At 42.2% G+C, this 19,402-nt stretch overlaps 1 protein-coding gene across 8 annotated transcripts in view; it reads right to left on the reverse strand.

Annotated features, from left to right (window-relative positions):
• Positions 1-19,402, reverse strand: part of LOC122882453 (ERC protein 2-like) — a 152,254-nt gene that overhangs the window by 60,306 nt on the left and 72,546 nt on the right. For 7 of the 8 annotated variants that reach the window (XM_044209833.1, XM_044209840.1, XM_044209835.1 and 4 more), the window contains 3 exons: positions 15,891-15,984; positions 11,413-11,565; positions 7,535-7,695 (listed from right to left, as the gene is read on the reverse strand). In XM_044209833.1, the coding sequence (XP_044065768.1) occupies positions 7,535-7,695; positions 11,413-11,565; positions 15,891-15,984 (408 nt within the window). The remainder of the gene's footprint in view (positions 1-7,534; positions 7,696-11,412; positions 11,566-15,890; positions 15,985-19,402) is intronic. The other variant, XM_044209837.1, reaches the window with a different exon arrangement.

Here is a 19,402-nt window from a genome sequence, read left to right on the forward strand (position 1 = left end):
ATATCGTAAAAATGAGACAGAAGTTTTATTGCAGAGTTGTGAAAGTTAACAGTGTCTGTGATGCTTGTGAATAGTAATTTCTTTCCACAAACAAATAAGATAAATGTAGTTTATGTTTTTATGAGATCTGAAATCCTAGTGGTGAGCTTAACTCCAGTGACCCCTACTTTCTCTCCTGATTTTATTTTTATTTTCTTCTTATTCTCTTTCCACCCTTCTACTTCCATTTCCTCTTCTCCCCCTCTCCTCTCATTTCTTCTTCTCTCCTCTCCAGTCCTAAACTCTGGATACCCACCGGCCCAGAGAGAACAGTCATGTTTCCAATATGTCTCCATTTAGCAGAGACCAAATGAACAAGAGCAGGGCCAAAACAAGAGCAGGAAAAATCATCACATAGCCACTGGCACAATCTGCTTATCTTTCACTGCTAATAGCTCTCATGCTCTTCACATCATTGCTCCTATGTGCACACATGCATGCACGCACACATAGACAAATTCATGTATGCACATGTTGTTCTTTGCACACAAACACATTCAATGCGCATCAATGAGGATACACACGCTCATCCAAACTTGCTTGGGCTGTTTCCTGCCACTGCCGAGAAGCACATAATGATAATTACAGTTTGGGTCTACATCCCTGAATTAACCAGATCAGACACACACACACACACACACACACACACACACACACACAATCCAGAAGTGCCAGGGGCTGCTGTGGTGTATGCTGACTGGTGTGCAGTGTTGGAGCAGCCTGGTGCTGGGAAGTGGTCCGTTCTACTATTGTTCTCTATTAAAACCTCCTGGGACCCATCTCAGCAATACTGAGAGACGTGCAGGGCCAGTAAAACTCCAGTCAAACCAACAAAGAGTCAGAAAGACTAAGCCTGAGGGCTTTATGTAACAATATGTTACTCCGATTGAGGAAAACTAGGTGAGAATGTGTAGAAGTAAAACTGCCAAGACGCAGAGAGAGCTCTCACCATTCTACCATTAAAGCCTTTTCTTTAATTGAAAATGTGAGAAACAAAGACATAGACAGATGAAGACAGAGACATGCTTACACCCAGATAAAGACAGACGTAGCCAGAGAAGCCACAGAGGAGAAAAACAGGAGCCAGAGCACAGGTGTGTGTGCCAACCACAGAGGCTTGGAGGTGTTTACAGTGTGTGAATATATGCCAGTAAGCCCCATTGACTCACTTGTGTGGGTATACCAGCATTTCATGTGCCCATAATGGTAAACCATGAGGGCATTTCACTAAGCCACTGTTTTAATGGCTGTTTTACAGTGCAGCACATCCAACAACATATTACATACTGCTGGATTAAAAAATAACTCATCCCTCTTCCTTTCTAAAATTTCTCACTGCTGCACACTCTCTTTGGGCTTTCAGTTAACCCTTTGTGCCCTCTGCTGCTATCGATCTCTCTATCTACTGTATGTATCTATCTGCATATCTCTATATCTGTCTGTATAGCTGTCTATCTAAACTCAAATTCAAATTTGCTTTAGTGGCCATGGCCAAATCTATCAATCTACATTGATAGCACCTCCTCCCCTTCCTTCTCCTCATTCCTTTGGTGACCCTGAGGGCAGGACCATTGTTCAGGAGGCCATCACTGGTCACCTCTGGGTCCTGTGTTCTGGGCTGCCTCTTTACGGTTGCAGGGCCCACCTAATCAATTGCCCACTCATGCACACACTTAAATGCTCTGACACACACACACACACACACACGCACACACACACACACACACACACACACACACACACACACACACACACACACAAGACTTACAATCAATTAGACTTCAGATTTATACAACCGGGTAAGCTTGGGGGTGTTAGTCTCCCTAAGGCCAATCAGATTGGGCCTTCCCGAGACTTTTACACCAGTCAAATGACACAAATTAGCTGTGTGTGTTTGTATGCAAGTACGTGCACGTATATGTGTTTTTGCGACTGACACTAATTAGCAGGGCTAGTGCACCTACTTCCTCAGGACCATTTCCTGTGATAGTAATTATTAGGTATGTGTGATAAATTCCAGACCTTCTTCCACCTGTCCAGAGATAGAACAAGAGAAAAACAGACAAAAAAGAGAGGGAGGGAGAGCATTTAATACTCAGAGGAAGTTAAGGAGGTCAGTGTTAAAACAGTGATGAAGTAAAAGAGAGAAGAGACGAGACAATGGAAGAGTGATTTTACTCTAGTGGGGCAAACTGTGACTCAGTACAAAGGTGAAAGCAGTTTCCACATGCAACATCTTCCCATTGCCTCCTCGGCGTGGCCTCCCTATCTCCTTCTCTAGTTGTCAATCACTGTATTATTTTTGTTTTTGTGTGTCACATTCAGCCCATCTTCACTATGTCAATCTTCAGTTTAAGACAAGAAATTCTTTCTTTCTCTGGAAAGACTCTTCCATCTCTGTCTATCAGTTTAACTAAACACATGCATTATCCTCCTTATTTGGCTGATGTCCTCTGAGCTTCAACGTATCTTTCAGTTCAACATCAACTTCATAAGACAGCTCTAGCCAGTCACTCATACATTTGACTTTAGTAGACAATGCCACTTCACCCAGCCACTCCATGCCTCACAAATCCTCTCTACTATGACAGCAACCCAGCGGTTACCATACTGAAGGCACACAGAGTGTGTGTTCATCTGTTTGCCAGCTTTACATAACAAAAAGTCATGGTTTACATACTGTAGTGTAAAAGACAAAAACCTCCAATTCATATTTACTGGGTGGGCCTATGTTCGCCCAAAATACTATGTGGACATAAGCACCAATAAAATATTAATAATTAACCATAATTGATGCTAGAACAGCCAAATCCTTAGAGAAGTGGGCTCAAGACATGACGGTTGGAGTGTAGTCCAAGAGAACGACATGGTCTGGGGAAAATGGGTCACATAAGTTAAATTTAAGGCACTTAACCTCCAGTTGCATTAGCTGAACGGCGCAATTTCCAATTAAAAAATTGACTATACTAAAGCAAACATCATACGTGTATCTCTGGACTGTTCTCTCCAACCTTGAAGATTACTGTATGGGACCCAGGTAGAAGTTTGTCATTACCTTACTGTACTGAACAAGGACTTAGAAGAAGGGATTTCCATGTGATGAAGCCCTCCATTGACAAAACCTCAAAGGAGGAGGAGGAGGGTGGAGCACGCTTCGGCCCTGACATAACACAACTACAGGCCCAACAGCCGACACACATGTCGAAGGTAAACACGCGTGTCAGAGGGCAGGGGAGCACAGACAGACATGATGAATGGCCCGAAGTTCCCACGAGGTGACACACATACAAACTTGCTCATAGAGAGAGAAAGGTGATGTGTGGTCAGCCCCTCCTCATCACTGCAATACAGAGAATCCCATTCACACACTGCACCAACCCTCTGTCTCATCATTACTTATCACAACAATGGCACTGTAACACCATACTTGTGTGCATGTGGCTGTGTGAATGTGTATACATGTGTGCGTCTGCTGTAACTCCTTGCATATCCGTGAACACAATGCTGCTTGGTTGAATATATGAATGTATAAATATACTTTTTTGATGTAAATGTGTTTCAATGAGTGCGTGTGAGTGCACATGCTGTATATGTGTGTATGTCTGTGTGTGAGGGTGTGTGTGTGTCCAGGCCCCTCAGAGAGATCAGAGAGCGGGGACATGACCTTGCCAGTACAGCTGGTCTCTCTGTGTGTTTAGTCATAGTAACTATGGCAATGGTGCTGTACAGACAGGATGTCTATGTTGGGGATTTGAAAGTCATAACGTCGCTACTGCTCTAAGCTTCATTATGCCATGGTTTACTGTAACTAGCCAACAAACGGATAGATGAACACACTTCACGGACAGAATTGAATTTCAGGGTTACAGGTTAGGGTTTATTACATTTCCACGTGTGGAATAGCTCATTTGCCTTTGCATGAGGGTGTTGATTTAATGACATGATAAAAAGGAGTGAGTATTAGATATAGTTGAAATTTTGTTTAATTTTGCTTTTGCAGAAGGGCACAATAGTCCACAAATTTTCAGCACATGTCCAAAATTCTGGCAAAAGAAATTTATAGTAAATGATAGAGCTCCTGTTTTTATGTTACATAGAGGAATTAGTTTTCTTTGTCTATGTGACATTGTCCAACATGTTGTTTAGGGGGTTTTGGTAAAGTAGAAAAATATTAGAAGATGAAGCAAAATAGGCACCAAACCTTTATTTTTTGCTATAAAGACATTTTTAGTTTTAATTTATTGCACTTCCATTTAGGCTTTCTTATGTGAAAATCTAAATGTGAATTAGCAGGTGGATGTTCTTTATTGTCGGATGTGGTGCAGGTGTTTGCTGATGGTATGTTGTGTTTAGTTGTTCTACTCTCACCAATTCTTTGCCCTCTCTCTAGCTCTCTCTCTGCTAACCGTACTCTGCTCCCTCCCACCCGTTATAGCTCTATACTCGATCTTTTCCCTGTACTTTCTTCCACCACTTCCTCCATCATTCTCCTCCTCCTTTCCTCCATCCATCACCCCCCTCCATCAATCACTCCCTCACTCTATCATTCTTTTTTACCCCATCATTTACTAGTTCCTCCCTAACTCTCTGCTGCAACTTCTCTTTTTTCCTACATCTACTGTCTTGCAGAGTCTTTCTGCTAATGTTTGCTTGATTTTCCCCTTCATCTCTCAAATTGTCAACTTTCCCCTTCTCTACCTCTAAAAATTTCCACTTTGTCAACTCTGCATCTCTTTATGTGCCTGCCTCAAAGCTGCCGCTACCTTTTCTTTGCTCTATCATCATCATTTTCCATCACTAAAATGTAAACAGAGATAATATCAGCTACGTTCCCAGTGTCTACAGGAGGATCAGGTTCAGTAAGCCACTGCAATGTTGTGGCATGTAGTATTATCCCATTCAGACTATGGAAACATCTCAATGACTAGCTATTCAAAATGTCCAAACACATAATTTCTCTATTGTACACCTATACCCCATGACCCTAGACTCATTTAATGACTAGCTACTCTGGAGGCCATCTGTGTCTGTGTGTGTGTGTGAGTATTGTACAGTATGGTGGAAACTCAATCTGGTGTGGGGTACAGAACAGACCCGCACCGCTCCTTATACATCAAGCATTCAGCTCTATATCTCCACACATACACACACACACACACACAAACACACACACACGAGCTAGGAAACCCAGCATGCAATGAGAGGATATTGAAAATGATTTTTTCCCCTCTTGTCTCTTTCATTAACAGTGTTGAAAAGCAACAAGTCTGCTCTCTCTCTCTCCCTCTGGCTTATACATACACACACACACACACACACACACACACACACACACACACTAAAAAACACACACACAGAGCTCCCCAGTTCACTGGGGAACGTGCCTCACATGGTTTGCTTCAGCTGGTCTTCTTGACAAATGCCACATTACAGCAGAGAGAAGGAGAAACTTGGCATGCAATCAAACTTCTCTCATGATTTCTAAGATTTGAAATACTTCAGTTTGTGTAGCCCCTCCATTCCATCCTCCCCTCCCTCTCATTCTCTCTTTCTGTCTCATTTTTTTTCCTTTCACTCCAACTTTCTCTCTCTTTCTAACTCTCTCGCTCGTTACCTCTCTTTCTCTGCCTTATCTTTCCTGTTTAGTTTTCCCTGTGTTAACTTGGACCAGAGCTGTGCTGTGGGAATATGGCCCCTTTTAAAGCAGAAAGCCAAAGTTTGTGTAAGTACGTGCATGTCTGCAGACGTGAGTGATTATATGTGAGGTTGTGTGTACACTCTGTGTGCATATCTTTGTGGCTTGTTCAGATGTAAGTCAGTCTCACGAAGCTTCGCCCCTCGCAATTCAACAGTCCTTTAATCCTCATCATCAGTGACCCCAAACCCCTGCCTCCGACCTCTTCACACACACACAGAATCCCATGCACAAGAGACCACACACACACTCATGCCCCCTGTGCCCCCTCCATTAGCTCTTACCAGTGTAGACTTGCATTCAGTCAAAGTCTCAAACACAAAGGCAAAGAATCCCATCTACTTTGTTGCTGTTTATGTCAACCAACCATCACACTAACCTTTTTCAGACATCTTTCTAATGGTAATATAATAATGATTTAAGCCTAGTGCCAGTAAAGTACAAAAGTATCATTCACATGCCAGGTCCGTGAGCGTTTTCCTAATTTCACATACATACCTAGAAGCACAGATTGTGTCTGTATCATATGTAACACATTTCCTCTACTAAACATCCCTGGTAATGTTTGGATGGTGGAAATTGGAACAGACAGGAAGATGGTTTGTATCACAAGTGCGTGTGTGTGATACATGGGCAAGGGCACTTTCTTTCTCGGGTCTCCAACACACTGTGCACATGCAGATACTGTAGGCTGACACAGACGCATACACACATTCTTTTAGAGTTAGTGTGATCAGAGAGGCTTGTGAGGCATAATGGATTTTAAAAGTTGTGTTTTCAATACATATGTGCCAGCCTTCCCTTTTGTACTGCACTGAGTGGCTGACATTAAAGGCATTTCTCTGCGGCACATGACAACCAGATATGTGGCTCCATGCTCCTTCAATCAGAGCGCTCAAAGCAAACACACATGTAGCCGCTCCATTGACAGATCACTGAACTCACTCACACATACATGCATACCCACTGACACACACATGGAAATGCAGCCGGTCCTGCACACTTTTTTAAAACATTTTGTTGGTTTCCACCATTTCTAACTCTCTCTCTCTGTCACACACAGACATACAAATGAAAAAAAACAGCTGCACACATATTTTTCTGACCTACTGTCTAAGGCTGCACCACCTGTCCTCAATAAATGTACGTTTTCACAAGACAGCTATAGACAACGGCTGATCCTACTTCAAAACACACCTCAGCACTGATGTCTATATAACACTCATGCACAGATGCACATGAGAACAGGTGAGCAGATAAACGTGCCTAATACAGTATTAGACACAGGTTTCTGCTGCAGCAAAGAAGCTGCTGTGCAGGGTAATGAAAATGCGCCTGATGAAGCGCTGAGTGAATCGTGCCAATGTTAATAAAAGATCCTTGATCATATACTTTTATGAGCTGGGTGTGCAGTCACTGCCACAAACACTTGTGGTTTATTTTTTTCTGACTGTACATCTTACTGCAGTTACCAGCAACTCTTGCTCTGCATTACACATACCTTTTCTCTTCTCAAATGCTGTTTAATTCATTCTTATTACTGAGATAGCTGAGAAGTTGAAGTCTTTCTTTTACTGAACAGAGAAATGCAAAGCCATGAATGCACAGGATATAGCATATGATAACAGAGTAAGTGATAATTATTCTGTGTGGCCTTTAACTATTTGAAAAGAGTTACATCTTTTGAAATAAGGAAAATATATAAGTAGGGTAGATTAAGGTAGATAGCTAGATAAGATATAAATACTGTGCAGATATACTGTAAGTATATAAAGACAGATGGCTGAGTGTGAGACTAACTTCATCTCCAGAATCTCTTCCAGCTGTTTGCGTCTCTCCTGGCGAAGACTATTAAGGTGTCTGTCTCTCTCATGCAGGGACTGCTGAGTGGAGGACAGATGCAGCTTGGTGGCGTCCAGCTCCTGGCGTGTCTTCTCCAAAGCCCCCATCAGCTCCTCCAACTATTCAAGGGGAGACATATACACACTGGTTTAAACAGTATCAAAACCAATCATACCAAATCATACCAGGATCCTCACCCACACGGCTCAAACATAAGAAGCGTTCATTAAATCATTTAACATGCTATATAAAATTTAATATTAAGATCTATTGAATACTTATGCATGCACGGTCACACACACGGACATGGTAAAGCAATCATATACACACTTATATGCACTTTTATTTGTCTGCATGCATGTATTTCAGAGGGTGTGTGTATGTTGGAATGAGAAATTGCTAGAATGAGGTGAAATGACTAAACATGAAAACAAATGGCCGGTTGGCATCCAGGAGTAAGTAAAATTATTGTGGATCAAAGGTTAGTTGAATGATATGTCTGCTGACTCTTGCACTGTGAACAAGGGTTCCCTCTTCTCTCCCACCTTTCTCCACTTATTTTATCTCACTCTCAAGAGTGGCTCTACTTGAGAGCAGGTGAGAATAATGCTCAACCCCTCAACTACATCTCCTCCCTCTGCACACACATGCCCTCCAGCCATGCAGACCTGCGTGTCCAGGTTGGACACGCAGGTCTGCGTGCCTGACAGACAGGATGTGACCTCAGGGCATCATTATCCTAAGACAGGAAGCATCTAATAGTCTAACAACAAGTACTTTACAATAGGATGCAGTACTAGGCAGGCTTGTTGTAAGTGGAAACTGCGAGAATATTAATTTATCTTTGTTCACTTCTGATGATTTGCAGATTTGTGATATAAGATAAATGATAAATTCTGAAGGGTTGGATCTCAAATGAACAAAGGGAAAGAAAGTGAAGGAGAAACAAAAAAACAGAGAAAGGAGTATTAGGGGAAAGCACTCCATGGGGTAGGACATGAAAAAAGGAATGGGCCTCTTTTATGAAGGGGCCAAATCGTTCACACATTTTCAGGACACTCTCCATCTCCGCCGCTTTTCTAGGTGTGTTTCACAGATGTCAGATAATGTGCTCACTGACTGTTCATGAATATCACATATGGAGTAAGAGAAAAAAGGGTGAAAGCAAAGCCAGTGGGGAATACAGAAATTCGAAATGGTGGGAAAGTGACAACTTTCAGTCATAACTTCCAAGAAATGTAACAAAGCATTGTTTTAAATAAAATACAGTCCATATCCCTGCCAACAACAACTGACCTCAGTAGTATCCAGCAGTTAATATACCCAATATCAAAAAGACATCCAACTGTCCAAAATCACACCACGTTTAATGTTTGTCAGGCTTAAAAGAATCCAGAGCCAGTCTTTTCATCTTGAAAGCCAAGGGTCACACACAAACACAACTCCATTTACACCCACCACATGTCTATCAACCCTCATGCGCCTACTGCCTCCCTCCCAGTCCCCCATTAGTCCACCACCCAGGCTAGCCCTCACTTCACAATCACATCATTAATAAGGAATACAATGCATTTTAGTGAAATTAGAGACCTAATCACCTTAGCGGTGAGCCTGTGCGTGCTAATTTAGCTCAACTTCAAGGCAAAGCCCCCCAGCCAGGCTAAGGCTCACTAAAACTGGCCCAAAGCCCCTTTAGTTGTTAAGCTGATTGGGGGCTCAGAGGTAAGGGCCAAATCCTTCTTGTCCATTTGCGTCGGTGTTGCTGGTTCAAAGGCCTAGTTCAAACGCCACAGTGAAGGAGAGAGGGAGAGAGACAGGAACAGAAATGGAGAGAAAGGGAGAAGAGTGTGGAGATAATTGGGCGAGACAACTTAAGAAGGCAGATGGGAAAGTACGAGGCTCAGGACAATGGATGGACAGCAGAAATGACAGCAAGAGAAAGACGAGAGACAGAGAGAAGCAGAGACAGAGTGAGATACTTAGAGAGCGGGGGTGTAAAGAAAAGTGACCCAGGGCATTACCCATGCTCCATTTCAGCAGGTCAGGCTGATGGAAGACTTTCAGCGCATTACACATCATGAGACTGATTACTCTGGGACAGAGGGGAGAAGAAAGAAAGAAATCAAGGAAAGACTGAGAGGGGGGAAAAATGTGAGAATGTGAGTCTGGCACGGTGCTCTGAAACAGTGCCAGGGTCAGGTGATGTTTCAGAAGGACCTGTCCATCTCTCTATTCCCCCCAACATCCTTCCCCACACACTATTTTTCCCCAGTGTGAGGCAAGAATGTCAGTTGACTGATGACTGTGTAACTCCATATTAATGGCATGTTGACTCGCTGCCTCCTTATGTGGTGACGTCACGCCAGCTCACAAAGTTCAGTGTGTTAACAGCATCTAATGATGTGCATCGACGACTGAGCGTCTTGAGTGCCAGGCCAAATGGGTATCTTTACTTGAGTCGACATTGCGACAGCAACTCTGGCTCAATACGTGTCGAGTGGCAGTCGCCAGTATGACTGTATGCTGGCTCAATATGTTCTCTATGTGTAGGGTCTGGATTGACTTGAAATGAAAGCAAGTTGACTATGGCTTTTGGGGTCAATGAGTGTTAACGTGTCACAAGTAAGGAAAGGATTTCCTTGATTCATTGGCTACACAAGGGTAAACTTCAAAAGTCAAAGCTAATTCATCCACTTCTATATGTGCAAAAAGTCCCACAGACATAAATATACTTTTCTTTCGGAATTCTCAGTGGATCAGAATATTGTTTGATAAACACAGTATCCATGCTGACTGCAAGTCAAGCGTATAAAGTACATGAAATTGAAAAAAAGAGGAAAAAACAAGCCACAGTTAGCATTGGCTCTCACTGAATTTTCTAAACTGATCTTCTCTTACTTTCCCACTCTGTCCACCAATCTCCTCACTTCATCTTTTAAGTTCTCCTCTATCAGCTTCTGTCTTTGAATGTGTATGTGTGTTTGAGGCAATAGAGCCACCATTCTGCCTCAGAATGTTAATTCTTGTTTTAACCGCCGATCGCTCTCATATTACTTGTGGCACTCATCAGTAATGCAAGGTCATTCTCATTCAAATGCACGCTCACACCAGGAGGAAACACACTCCCTTGCCCTGTTTCTCTTTCCCACCACAGACACACCTACGCTCACACACACATACAAACGCATACACATACACTTTTTTGGACCCACTTAAAGACGTAGCCTGACCAGCTGGCAGTCAGAAAGACGGATAGATAGCAGGACATACAGAGTAAAAGGGCAGTCTGTACTCCATCTAGACTACAAGTCTAAAGTCTTCTACTTAATGAATTCTGATTGCATGCACATAAACTCACAATATGCTAAACATATGCTCACATTTTAAAGCATGCAACAGCAAACTCAACGAGCAACAGAAAATGAAAGGAGGAATTTTGGTTTCGGTTTTGAATTTCAGTCTAGACGTAGAAAATAATGTTTAGAGAATAAAAATAAGAAGAAAAGAAAATAACACACAGGAAGCAAAAGACATCTATCCATTTTGTAATAATGATATTTGTTGGTTACGAGCTATATATTAAGTGATTAAGGATCATTCAAAAACCACAGTCTGCCTGCAGTTACACTCTTCGCCACATGGAGGTGCAGTTAAATTCCTCACATTTTCTCAGTGGTCCTTCTCAGTCCTAGGTGAACTGATACCTGCACTCTGTTTTAAAGGTAAGCCAGGCTGCCTATGTAGGGATGCATGAGACTATCTGTGTGTGTACGAGTGTGTGTATATGTGTATGCTGGTCTCGAGTCTTCCATCAGTGTGTGAAACATCAGGTAAACCTGTCTCTGGGCCTGAACACGGGCACCCTCCTCTTGCGCCCAGAGAGCCTCCCTATGTGCAGAGGTGTTCATGCTCTCCCTCAGTGCCTTCTCCAACTCCCTGATCCGCTCTGCCGTCTCCCGCATGGCATCCTGGGAAGCTGAAAGAGGAAGCTGGAGGGGCGAAAGGAGTTCAGAGGAAGAGGACGAGAAGGAGGGTTGGAAGCAAAGTAGCAAAAGCCAGGGAGAGAGTGTTTTTCTTTGAGTATACTTTGTTTTAAAAAGTCATCATCAGATGTTTTTGCACTGGAATAATACCGTATTGGCAAAAGATAATTTGAGAAAAGGTGTATTTGTTGGTCCCTTTGCTAAAAGAGACAAAAGGAAAAAAAACAAAGGAAAGACTTGAGGAAAAGTTGTGGTGAGAGAAGAACAACACTTCTCTTAGAGAAAAGAGCCAAGACAGAAGAGAGTGATAAGTGATGGAGAGAGAGAGTGTGTAAGTGCTGTGACCTTTGCCGACATCCATATGAGTGTGCGCATGTGTGAGTGTGGGTGTGTGGAGTAGACTGTGCACACTCACATGCACAGTTTGTGTGTGGCCTCTCTGACACCTATGTTGAGTGGGGGGAAAAGGATCCCTCTCCACACTGGGTGATGGAACTGTGAAAGAAAACACTGGACAGAAATAATAAACCCCCGATTCTCTCTCTCTCTTTTTTTAATACTTTCTCTCCTACTCCTCAAAAGTTGACTCGCCTTCAAGTTCACACGTTCACACTTTTCTGGGAGCAGAGCAGAAGCCTTGGACAAGGAGACACTTTCAAACCGAACAAAGAGTTCAGTTACACTTGTTGCAAAATACGAACCAGAATTGTGCCAATTGGATACTCAAAATCCACACTAGCCAAAAACACCAGATCAGATGTTGTAGAAAATAAAATTAAAGCCATATTCTAATATGAACTATTGACCATGAAACATCATGTAAACACTTGTACAGTATAACCACAGTTTGTGCAACCTTAAATAAAGACAAGTAGCAACACTGGTCACTTAAGAATAATGGTTGCATTGGATGTGAGTGAGATCAGCTACCTGCCGTCAAAACAAAATGGCAATCTGCAAAATGGGTGTCCTGAGGATTAGAATCAACACTGGAAGCTTGGAAACACCACAAACTTGATAACACACTTGCAGAAGCATCAAGCAAATGAATATGACACAGTACAAGCAACAAATAGCAAGAAGGTGTGCCAAGCAACAGATATTTTTGGAAGCAATGAGGATGCATAGAAAAGTCTCTCCAAACAGCAACAAAGCAAAACTAGTAAAAGAGAAATTTCTGGACTTTATTGTGAAATGTTTTGATGTTTGGCTCCAAACTCTTAAACTGACATTTAATCTTAGAAACGTTTGTAAAAGCAAGTTAGTGAATTCAGAATGCTTGGAAACAATTGCAGCTTTGCAGGAATATAGCTGATATATGGAGCTCAATGTGAGTGTGCGTGTATCTAATGTTATTACTAAACAGTGCTATGGCTCACACATGGCAAATCTAATGTGACAGCAAAAAAGGATACGCTGAATGCATGGAAAACTGAGAAGAGTCAAGTGAAAGTCATTTTAGACAGTGCCAGGAGCATGCAAGATGCATATGAATGGCTTCTAAACCACTACAAATAAATATTAAAGAGGAAAAAGTGAGTTGGTACCCGTGTCATACATAGATAATATATCAAGCCAGCTCACAAGATGTATCTTCAAATTCAATAGTAAATATAAAATAATTGGGCTCCTTCATTAAAAAGACTATTTATGACCAAAAAAGGCTAATTAACTGACTAATTCAGTGATACTGACTAAAACAGGAGCAAAGGGATTATCCCTGCGTGATGAAAATAGTGCCAAGCCAGCCAAATCACAAGCGGATACTTGTGGCTCGTCACGTCAGCACGACACAGCTGGAGGTGAGCGACAAACACCCGCACACACACGTACAGAGGCAGGCTGTGTGCGTCAGCAGTCCAAAGCTGTAATTGGATGTGACAGACGGGCAGTAATTCGATGCACCAGAATCAACAAGTACTGGTCTGACCCCGCCCTACAGACAGAAACACACACACACACACACACACACACACACACACACACACACACACTCATACACACTCATACACACACCCCACTGAGATGGGGTTGCCACTGCGGGACCCCCGAGTGAAACCCGACCATAGAGCTGTGTCTGCCTGTGTGTGTGTGTGCACATGTGCAGTATATGTGTCTGTCTGTCTGTGTCAGTGAATATCTGTGTGTTATGTGAGTTTTATTAGTAATAAGAGAATATTGCTGGCTTTCAAGAATAAAAAGAATGGAAAAAAGGGCAAGAGAGATAGAGAGAGGGGAGAAATGGAAAGATAATTGCCTCTGCAGCACCAATCATCACCTAATGCCCTTGGGAAGGATCATTATAGAGTCTGGCCCTTTCTGGTTTGATGGGGGGATTATAATCACTAAAATAAACAAGCAGAGAGTGAGAGAATGCACATTTCCAGCAGCTGTATACCTATGATCCTCAGCTTCACACACACACACACACACACACACACACACACACACACACACACACACAGGCACACACACACACACAAACCACTTATCCACATAGCCTGACCCAGGCAGACACAAACATCTGTCTCTGTCTCTGTCAAAAAAGTTAAGTGTGCAGCATCAACCACTGTGTCCTATTTCATGATTTAAAAAATGTGAAGTATGTGTGCATGGCCTGAAGTTTCATATACAGTTTCAGTCAAGTGTACAGACTGTGGGAACAAGCTTAGAGTGAATGAAAATCCTGGAATGTGTCTACTCCCCCCCCCCAACTGTCACCCTGTCTGTGGACAGTTAAGGGGGGGAGAGTGAGTGTCACTGATGCCTCTCTGTTACAGATAAAAGAGAAATAAAAGGCCTGTGTGAAGGCTTGAAGTGAACATTTCCGATGTGTGTTTTCTCTGTGTTTGTGAAGTGCAGCGTGGCACGATGGAGACGATGAAGCGAAGAGATGCTATCACTCCATCCCACATAAACTCTCCTGGATGGATGGGGAGAGGGAGCAATGAGGGAAGGCCCTGTTTGTTTGTGTTTACCCTCGAGCGTGCTGTGTTCCTGATGGACCCGGAGATAAATGGAGAGAGAGAGAGAGCAGGGGAAAGAGAGCGAGATAGAGGCCACAACTTAACCTTGACCGCTAAGCAAACACAATAGACAGAATGCATACTGTATTTATAATTTATCAACATCATAGATAATGAGCTGGAATATGTGGTAGTCACTCTAACTCTTATGTATGTCTTAATTTTACATGTTCTAAAGTATTGTTGCTAATCTTTTTAATATATTGCTGCTGTATTTAATCATGCCGTTCTTAATATTATGTACTGTATACAGTAGTTTCAATATGTACAGTTGCACTTGCGCTGTTAGACAGGTCTCTCTGGGTCTTTTTTTCTCAGGGTCTTGTTCACAATGTCAACATGTTAACATGCTCACAATCACAATGCTAACATGCTGATGTTTAGTAGGCATAATGTTTACTATGTTCACCATCTTAGTTTAGCATGTTAGCATATTAACATTTGCTAATTAGCACTAAATACAAAGTACAGCTGAGGCTGAGGAGAATGTTTTTCAGGTATTTGGTCATAAACCAAGGGGAAATTGAAATTTTTACCTGATGGTGGCACTAAGTGAAAAGTCAAGGTATAACCATCCAATAGTTTTTAAGATGAACTAAAGTGGTGGACAACTGACAGTGCCATCCAATCGACATTGCCATCCATAGAGCCATGCTGCTAGTGTGGCTTATCAGATTTTTTACATTTTGAAATAATGATATCAGTATCGGCCGGGATTTGATATGGATGAATGACAATAAACTTGATTTTGAGCTTGAATTCCTGAGAGCATCTGCTCTAACACTAGTATTATCTCTGGTCAATATTTGTTAATACATGGAATTATATCAAAAATGGTACATCAAGATTCTCACTCCTGCCTGACCAGAACCACTTTTTTACTCTTCCCATCTGAGCCATTATGCCACCGCTCCCGGCTGGCGTATGGAGCTGATTTCTGCTGGACTAAATGCCTGTCTCTTCCACTTAGGACTGATTCTGAGATGCTCTGAGGGAGGGATCGGGCAAGAGGCATAAAAGATTGGAACAGGGCTCTCTCTACACAAAAGAGCAGGATTATACAGACAGGGAGTGAGAAGACAGAGAGCAAAATGGAGAGAGACAGAGGAAGGGGATAAGATAATATTTTCTGAGGAATGGCTTGCAAAAGAGGTGAGGAGGAAAGAAGAGGAGAGTAGAGGGCAGGGGAAATGAGTACAGTATGAGTAAACCCTCTCTGGGATGAAGAGCTGATGAAGAGCTTAACTAGAGGCCAAGGAATGTACACATGTGCGCACACACACACACACACACACATATTCAAACCTGCGATAAAGAGTGTGGATGTCCATCAGTCAGGGCATCTTTCCTCATCTCACCTGGCACCGTCTGCTTCTGGATGTTAGGAGACTTGATTTGCCTTCATACAGAGAAAAATGAGTGACAGATGCTCAATAAATAAAGGAATGTAAACCAATCATTAAAAAAAACACAATATGGCCAAGGTGTATATCCTGTATGTAAAAATGTATGCACACACCCCACAATATACAATGGCCCCATTTCATTTTAAATACATTTTTCTAGACAAACAGTTGGAATCTGTGGTGCTTTTGTTGGAGAGGGTTATGTTTAAATGTAGTATTGACATCCAACATATAAAATGTGTATATATATAATGTTGTTTCTGTTTTGCTTTATTTCCATAGTTAAAACAAGGCCTGCATACTGCATCATACAGGTAAAAGGAAAAGCTACAGTGTGTACAGTAAAGCAGAGAAGAACTGTGCGTATGTCTAGTCTTAGTAAAATGGCAGACTGGGACAAGACAAGACTTGACCTATAGAGGTGAGACACTGCTGTGTAAATCTTTCAACAACAAAACACACAAACACATGCAGACAGGAGATGCAAGCACATGCACGCACACAAACACACAGTCTCAAAAACAGATATGTGCAGGAGGTAAGTCGACAGATAAGACAAGATGACACAAACACACACACACACAAGGGCATGTGTTTTTAAAAAATAAATTGGCACAAGTCTATAGACACTGCCAGAAACACACACACACACACACACACACACACACACACACACAGAATAATAAATCTGCTGTCAGTGTATTTACCACCGCACTAAGACCTGCTTCTCGTCATTTACTGAACTTACTTAGCCACAGAACTATGGCACACGCACACACACACACACACACACACACACACACACACACACACATATATATATATATATACATATATAAGAGAGAGAGAGAGAGAGAAACATTCATGTACATACAAACACATGAACCCACAAAACCCATACACCATAAGACACACATAGCTGCACTTATGCACAATCTATATCTTCTCACAAACACTCTCAAAATAGAATCAAAACACACTCTTTGAGCTCCCAGTTTGTCCTTCACACTTTTTCAAAAAATGCATAGAAAGTGCGAGAAAGCTGACAGTGACAAATTAGCGCTTAAGAGAACCCTCCAACACTGTAAACAGGCTGTGACCAAGCAGCTGCTAAAACGCGCCACATTATTATTCCATATCCACACTGGTGTGTTTACTCTGGGCAAAACCTACAAGCTGCCCCCACATATGGGCAAATATTTGCTGTCACAGCCCTTAGAATGGTGTGTGTGTGTGTGTGTGTGTGTGTGTGTGTGTGTGTGTGTGTGTGTGTGTGTCAGCTTTTATGAGTGATGTTGGTGTGCAATTAATGTGAAATATACCTAAAAAGATGATGAATAAATTGAATACACACTCACCTTGCCACACACACACAGACACTCTCACACACACACACACACACACACACACAGTCCCTTTTAAAACCTTTGAGGAAATATTTGTTATAATAAAAGAAGACAGAGCGGGATGGGAGTACTTTACGTCAGTATTCATATCTGATATTACTCCCCCTGTACAAAAACACGCACAAACAGCGTTGGTCAGTTTATTAGGCCTGTTGTTTCATGTCTCTGGCTTATGTCTTCATTTCTTTTTTTAATGACTCTGCTGTTGATTTTATACTTTTTCATAATTTTTACGAGTGGGTTTTGAAAAGTGCTGCGTAAATAAAGATAATCATTCGATTCTGTTACCATTATGAATGAAGTATATGTACACACATACAGTATGTACATGGGCCAATATATACACAGAGAGGAGGAGGAGGAAGAGGAGGAGGAGGAGAAGAATCTGTTTATACTTTAATCTTTGATGTCTCTGTGTGTGTTTTTATAAGCTCAGAGGCATGTCCATGGAGAACAAACTTGCCATGAGGGCATATCAGCTATCACATGCAGCCGCTACTGGCACAGGTGTATAAACCAGCAGACACGCTGGTCCCTTCTGATAGCTGATATACCCCCATCAACCCATCAGTGCAAAATGAAGTAAGTGTTTTAACCAATGTGAAGGCAAATGAGGGCACGTAGAGTGTGAATAAGGAGCAGACGGGCTGGGCTGCATGTGAGTGGAAAATATGAAGGAGAACTGTGATTTGTTGATTGCCGAAATGAGTAAATTCATGGGGGGAAAATAGTATTTTATTGCTGTGACATTTCGTAGAAAGATTAAGTGAGAGAGCAAGAGAGTGAGAGAGCATTGTGCCTGAGTCCAGCCATTTCCTAAACTGAGCGTAATAAGTAATTTTTCACATTTCCTCTTGCTTCTTTCACCTGGAGCACTCCACGCATCCGCCTTCCAACATAAGCAGCTCCGCTTTATTTCTGGCTGTCAAAGCACAACTCTCTCTATATCTCTCTTTATACATATTTCTATCATTCTTTCTTTATCTCTTCCATTCTCCTTTTCCATTATCCCTTTATTTTCTCTTCTTGTTTGTCTCTCATTTAATTTTTTGTCCCTTAGAACTCACAGAATGGCATTGAGAAAAATAAAAATTAATGAATGATCCTCTAACCTCCCTCAAGGACTGCTGCTGGCATGCCCTTGAGCAAGGCAGAAAGAGTAAGTGATAGCCCCTTTCCACCAACGCAAACCTAGTGCTAGTTCTGGGCTGGTGCTAGTGCCGGTTCGGTATTGGTTCAACTTGCAAACCTTCTAAGAACCAGTTTGCTTTTCCACAGGCTAGAGAGCCACCATAGAGCCACATCATTATGTCACTACGTCTGTATAGGTTTCCGCTGTGTTACGCTAGCTGGCTAGCTGTTGGTCAGCTAACATTACCCAAGCAAGCATAGCTACTAATTTCTCACATATGAATGTGAAAAGTAACATTAATGTGTGATCACGTCAATGTTACGAACGTACCATTAATGTGAGATCACATAAGAAATGAGTAGCTGTGCTTACTTTAATAATGTTAGCTGACCAACAGCTAGCTAGCTAACCGCTAAACAGCTAAGGAATACATAGCTGGCTGGCAATAAGTTTAAGAACACAGTATTAGTTGGTCTTGTTGGTCACGATAATCCCGACCCCAGCCCCTGACGTAAGCGGTTCTTGGTTCTAGACCAGCAAAGTGAACCAGTTTTCCTGGCCGAGCAGCCTGTTCTTTGGCTGTCAAAATGCGAAGAACTGGTTCGAGATTAAGAGCCGGCTCCGAACCAGCCTTCGACATGCCTTGGCGAAAAAGGGGTATGAATGGCTCCTGTAGAGCTGCTGAGTGGGCAACAGCAGGAAGCTGTGGTCACACTGGGCCACTCCCATATCTGAATGTGGAAACCTGTGAATATTAAGTAGGTTGTTGCTGGAAAAGAGTATGCAGTTGACTTTTCCTGGGTAAATAAAGGTCAAAATGAGTAATTTTGAGTAACCTTTTAAGAAAAAAAATCCAGATTTGTATCTTTCCTT

The sequence above is a fragment of the Siniperca chuatsi genome, linkage group LG10 (assembly GCF_020085105.1).
Source record: "Siniperca chuatsi isolate FFG_IHB_CAS linkage group LG10, ASM2008510v1, whole genome shotgun sequence".
Lineage (NCBI taxonomy): Eukaryota > Metazoa > Chordata > Actinopteri > Centrarchiformes > Sinipercidae > Siniperca > Siniperca chuatsi.